This window comes from Nestor notabilis, unplaced genomic scaffold, assembly GCF_000696875.1.
Source record: "Nestor notabilis isolate BGI_N333 unplaced genomic scaffold, ASM69687v1 scaffold20885, whole genome shotgun sequence".
NCBI classification, from domain to species: Eukaryota; Metazoa; Chordata; class Aves; order Psittaciformes; family Psittacidae; genus Nestor; species Nestor notabilis.
The window spans coordinates 15,625-25,396 of record NW_009929125.1 but is presented as its reverse complement, the minus strand read 5'-3'; the positions used below and the strand labels follow the sequence as shown (position 1 = coordinate 25,396).

Genomic DNA, 9,772 nt, shown 5'->3' with positions numbered 1-9,772 from the left:
TCCCGGGGTCGTTCCCGGGTGTTTGCGCGTTGTTGAGCTCGTACCGCACTTGCGGACCCCCCGGCACGGCCCGCCGAGGGTGTTCTGGGAGAGTGGAGGCGAGGCCGGTTTGTGCGGATCTTGCCTCAGAGCACGGCCAGTCCCGCCGCGGTTTGCCCTGCAGGCACCGGAGCCCCGGACCGAGGAACCGGGGAGCACGTCCCCCCTCTCCGGGGGAACCCCGTTACTGTTATAACATGCGAGGAGTTGGGATATTTTCCTTCAATTCTGTAGCAATCAGTGTCAGGCAGCCGGAAATTATAAATAACAGTATCTCATCTTCACCTCAGTTGTAGTTCAGAAATGACCCGGCTGAGCTGAGGGATGAGGAAGCATTTATCAGATGTGGATCTGAATATTCCCTGTCCCCTGAGGATACTGGGCAACTTCTGCATTCACTGAAATGCACATGAGCCACAAGTGTTGAGCATCCTTCACAACCAAGGGAGACATCATCTTCTGCAGCACAGCCTGTGCAGAGGGGCTGACACTGAAGTCTTAGAAGTAGTTTATAATCCCAGATTCATTTGGGATTTTCCTGTGATTCTCCAAACACTCTGTCCTCAGAAGTTCAGAAGAAAGAATATACTTGGCAGTATCTCAGCTGCCTTGAGTATTTTAATCCAGTTACATCTGCCTGGATTATTTTAATCCCACTTGTATTTTTCCAAACTGCATGATCTTTGGAACTTTTTGTGAACTGTTCCAGGTACTTCCTGGCTGCCCAGGCTGTCCTCCCAGATGCAGGCCCTTGACTGCATAGCTGCCTGCCTTTAACACACCCAGGCATCCCTTCTCTTCATTACCTGCTAGGCAGGTACCTTCACTGTAGTATCCACAGTGCTGCCTTTGCTCCAGACTCACGTTCTGGCTGCTTAAGATGGAATGTATCATGTTTTCCTCTGTTAAAAGACTGTTCTGCAGAATTTTAAGTGCTATTTTCATGGTCTTTTTTTTCCCAGTGGTACACCCATTATAACTTTCCCCTCACCTTCACTTTGTTCCATTCAATTTTTTTTTTCCCATATTATGTCCTTTTGTACTATATTTCTTCTGCTAACATAGAAGGTATATAAAGAAGATAAATTGCTGGTCCAAGAGCAAACAAAGGTGGTAAATACATGCCTGTGTACTCACAGCCACAAGGAGAGAAATAATAAGTCAAAATTAGAGCATTCATTATAGTAGTGCTGCCACAGCTAATAGGAGAATTTTGCTCATTCTCTGCTGCTGTAAATGTTCTTGCTGTTACCTGTTACTCACCTGGTGGATCCAGGTTTTTGGGTACTTAGCAGCAGCAGTTCTAAGAATCAAAGCATTCTGAAACATCCCCCTGGGATCCCATATGAGTGCATTCTGCTGCTCATTCACACTGGCCTAATTGTTTTCAGGTCTGTCTTTACCATTCAAACACCCAGTACTAGTTGGTCCCTGTGTACCACTGCTATCAGTCAGAAGCTGTCAGGGATTCCTCTTTTCTTTCATTGTGTGGGATCCAAGTCAGCTTTCCCCTCCTGGTCCTCCACTGCAAAGTTAATAGAACTGGAGGCAAAGTTCAAAATACTCACCAGTAGCTGGGACTGTCAGACATACAGAACAACCAAAATCTGTTCCGTTTAATGGCACCCAGAAGGCCAAGTGACAGAAATAGTGGCCTTTCTCGGCTTCTGAAAGGATTGGTGTACACCCACTTCACATAAATGCTGAACCCTCCATGAAGGGTAGAGCTGCAGTGCCCAGGAAGCATCAGGTTTCTGAGTGATGCAACTGGAATAGAACTCAACCAGGCCTCTGCTGGGAAACTACACTCTATGTACACTTAAATAAATACCCCACCTAGGTATATTAAATTAAGTGGTTGCCAGAATGCTTTGGAAAGAGTTTTCCTGGCTGCATCAGGTAAAATGTCCATGGATTAAAACTAGATGGGTGCTTATGGAGAAGCTCCCTTTCACATCTTTCCCTGTGTTGCATGGAATAAGAGGAGGCTGAGGAGGAAATAAATTGTGGGTCTGTGTAACTGAGATGAGCAGGTTGTGTAGCACCACCAGTGTTACCAGTTCTCCTTCTTTGCCTTTCAGCCATGGCCATGCCCGGTTCCCTTCTGTGGGCTGTTGACATTTTTGGGAGGGTTTACACCCTGTCTACTGTTGGCCAGTACTGGGAGCTCTGCAAGGATGCACAGCTGGAATTTAAGCGGGTGTCTGCTGTCAAGCAGTGCTGCTGGGGAATAGCCTGTGACCATCAAGTCTACACCTACGTGTTCTCGGGTGACGTTCCTATTAGATACCAGGAAGAAACTTATGAGAACCAGGTATGACACATGGTTACCTGTCACACTGCCACGTGCTCATCAGAACGGAGTGATAGCAAACCCATACATCAGCTGTCTCTGCATTTTTCTCTCACAAGGAAGATTGTTTGGCTTTATTCTTATGTTTTAATGGTGTTTCTGAAACCTGATGTTCTGAAGAGTACATATGTGCCAAATAGCAGGTTGTTCTTTTAATATTTTAATTCTCAAAGGAAGGCCATACTTCCCTTCTCTTGCCAAAAGCAGCACCAGTGTACACCACTTCGTGCAAGCCAGTACACCACAGCCTGCTTCGTGAAAGCCATTGCAGACTGGAACATTCACCCTTTTCACCTGATGTTTTCCCTTCATTAGTGACACACAATCCCCTTATGTCCAATGTAACTTCCAGGCAGCAAACATATATTATCAGAAATATATTATTCTTAAGAAAATGCTATTTTTTAGTGTTTCAACTCTAATAAAGGCATAACTCTCCATTGAAGTATGTTTCCAGCTTTTTTTGCATAGAAAAGTTAAGATGATCCTTCCTAGTGACATACTTCAAAAAAAGAATGTATTCAAAATAGTATTTTAAAGGAAATTGATCTATTTTGGTTTTAAATTAACCAAAAGTTGTTTGAGAAAACTGAAGGGTTTTCTTGAGCACATTTCTCTGATTTCTAACAGGCAATGGGATAAATGTAAGTTGAGAAAAGACATTAACTTATCTGCATGGGTAAAAATACAACAAATTAATTTTCTACATTATTTAACGTTGTCACAACTTTCCAGCCATTTAGAAATGTTCCTTTTGTTATGTAAATGTGTTCTTATAAAATGCAAAACTTTACATCTCATTTTGTTATTTGAAAACATCTGTTTTGTTTGTTCTAGACCATGAAAAAATGGAAACCAAAATACTAAAAAGTACAAAAGGAAATATTCTGCAAGAGCTAACAGCAACAAAAAGAAACTCAGATAGTTTAGAGATAATGCGCAAAGCCATGTAGCCAGGTTCCTAGTAAAAGTAAACAAACCACTCATTTTCCACATGCCCTAAAATGTAAGAGAGTATTACATGAAAAATTTTGCCAGTATTTCTGTAGTAAAAAATCCCAGCAAGTTATTTGTCCTGTAACTGATTAAAGCCAGATCTGGAGAAACATCCAAAACCTTTGGTATAACTTAAGACACAGGGAAGAGTTACTGATGCTGTTATCTTGACACAGTTCCTGGCACAAAGGCCATGCTGTTTTTCTAGTGCAGGCAAGACACTAATCGTCTTTCTCATGGTGAGTAGATTAGAGATCCCAAGGCCACCTATACAGCATTATCCTAATGCTGCAGTGTGATGGTGCCATGCATCTCCCAAGAAAAAAGCACTGTTAGTATTAAGATATATCATCAGATGTTCCTATTTATGTGGCTGAAAATGACTTGGTTGGGATTAACTGCAGTCAGCCCTCCTTTGATACTTCGAAAAGCTTCTCCCAAAGACTGTGTTAGATAGGGGCTTGCTTACAGCATGAACACTCTCTCATTCACCCCAGGATTTTATTCCTCTCTTACTGCAGAAAATTAGCAATGTATCATTCATGACTCCCTGTAGATGTCCAGTGAAATGATGTGATCTCAAATAAAATCATGTATTATTTCCGACAGCGCTGGAATCCAGTTGGTGGCTTTTGTGAGAAATTACTGCCTAGTGACCGCTGGCAGTGGAGTGATGTGAGCGGGCTAAAACATCAGCAGCTCGATAGTTTCACACTGCCTTCACCCCACTGGGAGTGGGAGTCTGACTGGTATGTGGATGAAAATATTGGAGGGGAACCAACAGAGAAAGGGGTAGGTGAACAATACCATAAAGAGATCTATTCTGGGAATCCTTAGGCTGTGAAATAAAAGGCACTTTTATAGAAGTGTAAAAGGTCTATAAAAATAAAAGGCACTTCACATAGCTGCTTCTTTCTAGGAAGTAGCTCAACTATAATACAACACAAGGAAGGATCTTGTTTGAAGTCTGTAGCAGCTTCTGCAGAAGCTTTTTCCTTTGAACATGCCGCAAAATGCTGGCTACTGGATGCCACTGTTATTTATGACCTTAACTATGAAAAAAGTAAAATGCTTTACTGTGTCTTGCTTGTTCTGTGTATATCATGCAGAGGAATTTGAACAGGACTCATATGGAATTAGCTGGTGTGTTAACCGGGGCTGTTGAGACACGCACAGTAATTTGTACTGTAGTTGTAGGAGTGATTCTTGTGCAGAATTGCTCCGAGTTATGACTTCAAGCTTTCCCTTGGTCCTGATTTTCATACAAGAAAACCTCTGTTTGCAGGGCTGGACTTATGCCATAGACTTCCCCAGCACCTACACAAAGGATAAGAGATGGAATTCTTGTGTCAGACGCAGAAGGTGGATCAGATACCGGAGATACAAATCACGGGACGTTTGGGCAAAGGTTCTGGATATCTTTTAAATATTAAATAAATCAATTTTCTGAAATAATCAATTTTAAATGCAGGGCAATTAATGTTTTTTATCAGTGCTTTGGAGGCTGGACCTGTATCCCTTGACTTCCAACTTGTAATTCTTGGAGGTACAAATGGAAGGCTGGGATTTTTCGTAAAAACCTATGGTAATAAAGTTCCAGATCTCATGGTAATGCAGTTAGGGGTAGATGCTCATCTCCTTTGCAAATGTCAAACCAACTTTTTAACTTCCTTTGGTTGTTTGACAAAGCACACTTGTTTGAGGTGCATTAGTCTAGCATCAGTCACTACTGCGTCCTTTGTCTGTATGAAAAACTGTTCTTTAATAATTGTTCCATTTTAAGAATATACAGAAGTTGTAATTTGTCACGTTCTAGCTTTCCAATTCAGAGAACCTCTGTATATACTGTTCTGGGAGTAAAAATTCCCTTCAGTTAGGGAATGAAATAGACTTTTTCATCGTGCTTCAGCAGCTGCCTATACCAGCCTTGAATGAGAGGAATCTTCATACATTAACTAGTCGGCAAGAGACAAATTAGGCCACCAGGCAAATCACCTGTTTGCAGTGTCTCCTCAATCTTTCTTCTCTGCTTCAGATTGTATCCCAAGATGATCCAGATAAATTGCCGGACCCTTTCAATGACATCTCCATTGGAGGATGGGAAATCACCGATGAGCCTCTGGGCCGTTTATCAGTGTGGGCTGTTTCTTTACAAGGAAGGGTATGTGCATGTTCCCCTAATTTTTCAGTAACTACTAAAAAGGAGTTAAATGCTTTTAATGCATGGCAGGTTTGTTATTCATAGAATCAGAGAATGGTTTGGGTTGAAAGGGACTGTAAAGGTCATCTAGTCCAACCCCCTGCCATGGGCAGGGACATCCTCAACTAGATTGTCTGATGTTGGTAAGGAAATAGCTGTATGTGCATTTGGCAGAGGATGTAAAAGCTGTGTTGAGACAACATTATGTAACAACTTGTGCTGTAAATGGAAAGGCTTAGTCTTTCATGGGGTTGCTGGAAGCCTTAAACCTCTATAAACATGTGAATCTTAAAAACTTGGGCTGAGGAGTGTCTTATATCCTGAAAAATGCCCAGAATGCAGACGCTTGTAACAGAGAGAAGGAGCCTTAAAACCTGATAAAGATTCTTGCAGAGCATTGTGCCATGTCTCTGTGGTAGATAGTCAGGAATGATTCAAGAAAGAGTTTCCAGAATGGTTTTCTAAGACTTACTGTTCGTAAGACAGTAACCTCCTGACTTGGCAATGTGGAATTCCAACTCTGGAATGTTTTGGATTTATTTTCTATTGAAAACTATCCATCTTTCTTTTGTTTGTTTTTAGGGCTCACCTCTCTTGCTCAGTGTTGTAAAGATTTGACTTCTGCTTTCGTTCCCTCAATCCTTAGAGCATGTGTTTGACATTTCTTTGTCTCTAGACGATTTCTAACTTGTGGTCAGTCTCACAGGGAAAAATGTAATACTCTTAACAGATAGCCTGAGATTTCAGGCACCCTTGGTACTGCCTGGAGAGGCAAGAAATCTTGGTTAAAATGAAGTTCCCTATGCCTCATGCTCCTCAGTAGTAAGTGAAAGCATCCCACTCTACAAGCGTACTAGACTGACATTGTAAAATGTTTCAATTTCCCAACTAAAAGTCCCCCAAGAAAGAAAGTATTTCTAAAAATGAGCATTTAGCCCTCAGCAGTCATGCTCTGGAGTACTGGTATGACTGCTGGAGGATGCTTTCTATGTTTGACCTTCCTATTTTGACTGTGCTCTATAGAAAAGTGCACAGACAGTAGGACCAGATGGTCTGGGTGTCACTGAAGGCTGCACAGAGAGCGGCATTTTTCACCCATGTTGTAGCAAGCTCTGTTCTGTGAAAGTGAAGCCAGGCTATCATCAAACAGTAACATTTTATGTATTTGTTCATTCTTGGTTTATATAACATGCCCTGAAATACACTGAAGTGTCTTTTAGATGTTGAAATACACACAGAACATGTAGCAATAGGTTACTGTACCCAATCCAGATTCACTTCCATGATAAAAGCCAGTCTGTAAAAAGCCTCCTCCCTTAGTACATAAGGAAATAAATTCAACTGTGTAATCAACATCAAAAGCATACTTTTAAAGGTCAGAGTGCATACACTGCATTAAAACATCCTGTTGTTAGAGGAGGACTGTACTTTCCAGTTTGTCTTCATGCTTGTCTCAGAGGTTTTTTTGTTGTAGTGATATTTGCCTAAGTTTTATTTGGTTATGTTTCTTTTTTGAACTTGTCTAGGTATGGTACAGAGAAAATGTCTGCCATCACAATCCAGAGGGTTCCATGTGGTCCTTAATCACCACTCCTGGTGAAGTTGTACAGATCAGCTGTGGACCATATGATCTCCTTTGGGCAACTCTTTGGGAAGGGCAAGCTATTGTGAGAGAAGGAATTGATAGGAATAACCCTCAAGGTAAAGTTTGGTAACTTTGTCTGGAAACCCCTTTGATTTATATAGCGTTAAATAAGAAACTAATCTACAATGCCTTCTGGGATTTGTTTCTTGCAGGAATTTCCTGGAGTATTGTGGAGTCTCCAAGCTCTGAAAATGGGATTATGCACGTGTCTGTGGGTGTTGATGTGGTGTGGTGTGTTACAAAGGATAGAAAAGTAAGAGGTGTCAATTTCTGGTTCTGTTTGTTTGTTTGTTTTTAGAATCACAGCATATCTCAAGTTGGATATGATCCATGATCAAATGGGATCATGGAGTCCAACTTTCTGCTCCTTGCGGCAGTCTTGAAAGTCTTGAGAAAGTACTAGAGTGCTCTTGTGCTGGTTGTCATCAAATCCCTTTGTACTGAATTCAAAACCATAGATGATTTCTATGAATGTTATAGTAGTTTGAAGTAATTGAGGAAGTCTGGTTTAATGAGTTACTACTGCTGACTGTATTCAACCCGTTCCATCTGCCAAGCCAAACGGCTGTAATAAATGTAGGTAAGCTAGCATGGTTTTCATCTATGAGATAGCCAAGCACACTGTCTGTTATGCGATTGAACCAACAACTTCTAAAGTAGCTGCTTGATGCTATATAGTGATATGCTAAATACAGCTGGAAATTTTTCCGGGTACCCAGCCCCCAGACACTTTTGGATTGGTAAAAACTAATCTAAGGGGAGACAATTTAAAGAGCTGTATCACTAAAAAGATCCCTCTGACAGTTCTCTCCACCAGCCCCGTTTCGAGGGTTTGGACACAAGAACATCAGGTAGAAGCCCACTCCAAGTAACCAAAAATAGCTTACTGCTGACAGGTAATACAAAGTGGTTTTGCAATGGCAGAGAAACTAACTCTGTCACAGAAAGTCATAACAATAAGTCTCCTTGTGGGCAGTTCTAGCTGTAGTTGGTCACAAGAACACACAGGCTGGGTACTATGAAGAAAATTATCTTCACCTGATAAAGAACCAAGGAGGTGACTTCTTAAGGTGATACAGGAAGTCAGTGTTAGAGATTAAGACTAATCCACTGAAGAAACTAAATTCCAGCTATCTGCCTGCTAAGGCAGGAGTAAATTTGAATTTTCTGCTGTTGTTGTTGTAGGTATGGTTTAGAAGAGGAGTGAACTCACATAATCCTTGTGGGACAAGCTGGATTGAAATGGTTGGAGAAATGATGATGGTAACTGTAGGCTTAAATAACCAGGTAAGACAGCTCTATACCAGTTGTGACGGTATTTATGTTCCCCTTTATACCGGCAGCATTCACACATGGTGAGGACTGTCAGCAGTGCCAATACAGACAGCTGGACAAGAGATCCATGTGCTTGAACTGCTAGGAGGGAATGCATGACTAAACTCTTCACCAGAAGATAATAAGTCTGCATGTCTCATGTGTGGCACATTCAAGTGCAAAGAGTTTTCTCTTAATGGTACAGAATTTTAAGCTGCATCTACAATATCAGCATTAAGGAGGAAGACAAAAGGAAAATGCTGTGTCTGGCAGATTTTTGTGCTGAATTTTTCACTACTAAACCTTTTTTGTAGCTGTTATCTACTTGCATTCCATGGCATTTCCTTCACCAAGCCCTGTCCTTCCCTAGGTGTGGGGAATCGGCTGTGATGACAGAGCAATTTATTTCCGTCAAGGTGTCACACCAAGTGAGCTCAGTGGGAAGACATGGAAGGCAATTGTGTCTGGCCGAGAGAGCGACAGATCTCAGACCGGGAGCTCGACAAGTCTGCTCAGGTACACTGTGAAAGACCTGCTCAAGACTTTGTATACCAAGAATTTCAATGCTGGGAGATAGGTCTTTACTTTCAACTGGTACAGACAGGGAGGAGCAGGCAGCGCATCTCTAATCATTATGTATGCCAAGAAGCATGTGCAGGTTTTGCTGTTAAAATTAACAATAAGCAGTACTTGTTGCACTCAAAGTAGAAACTGAAGCTCCCACTTTGTAACTCAGTGCATGCCTGCAGTAAAGCATGTTTCTCTGGGCTTTACTATCACTATCTGGAACTAGTCTCTAGTGAGAGATAATATTACCTGTGGAATATCAGGAAGGAGTGTCAACTCTCCTTAGGAATAATCCTTCTCCTGAGTGTCACTGTGTGTTTCCTTTCCTAGAGAGGTTAAATCAGTAACTCCCAGCTGACTGCTAGCCTTTTGGCTGTGCAAAACTTGCCAATGGGGCTGGGAGTGCTGCAGAAGCTACTTGTTTGAGTCAGAGTGTGCTCTGAGTAAAAGCCCTATAGCTAAGACAAAAATCATGAAGTTAATAATGGGCTTTAAAAAATCCTATTTGTTATTTCATATCCATAAAATTTGATGTTGCTTCAGTGTTTTCCTGCAAGTTGTAGGCAGCAAACACCACCTATTGTTTGAAAAGAGCAATGAAATATCTTCCTATGCCTCAGGTTTATTAGACTGCTCTGCCAGATTTGTGTTAGACTCT

At 41.6% G+C, this 9,772-nt stretch overlaps 1 protein-coding gene across 1 annotated transcript in view; it reads left to right on the top strand.

Annotated features, from left to right (window-relative positions):
• The first annotated feature begins 2,122 nt into the window (after positions 1-2,122).
• TECPR1 (tectonin beta-propeller repeat containing 1) overlaps positions 2,123-9,772 on the top strand; it is a 20,710-nt gene continuing 13,060 nt past the window's right edge. The window contains exons 1-8 of the mRNA XM_010014847.1: positions 2,123-2,353; positions 3,998-4,180; positions 4,674-4,796; positions 5,424-5,549; positions 7,115-7,289; positions 7,386-7,486; positions 8,419-8,520; positions 8,918-9,063. Coding sequence (XP_010013149.1) covers positions 2,123-2,353; positions 3,998-4,180; positions 4,674-4,796; positions 5,424-5,549; positions 7,115-7,289; positions 7,386-7,486; positions 8,419-8,520; positions 8,918-9,063 — 1,187 coding nt within the window. The remainder of the gene's footprint in view (positions 2,354-3,997; positions 4,181-4,673; positions 4,797-5,423; positions 5,550-7,114; positions 7,290-7,385; positions 7,487-8,418; positions 8,521-8,917; positions 9,064-9,772) is intronic.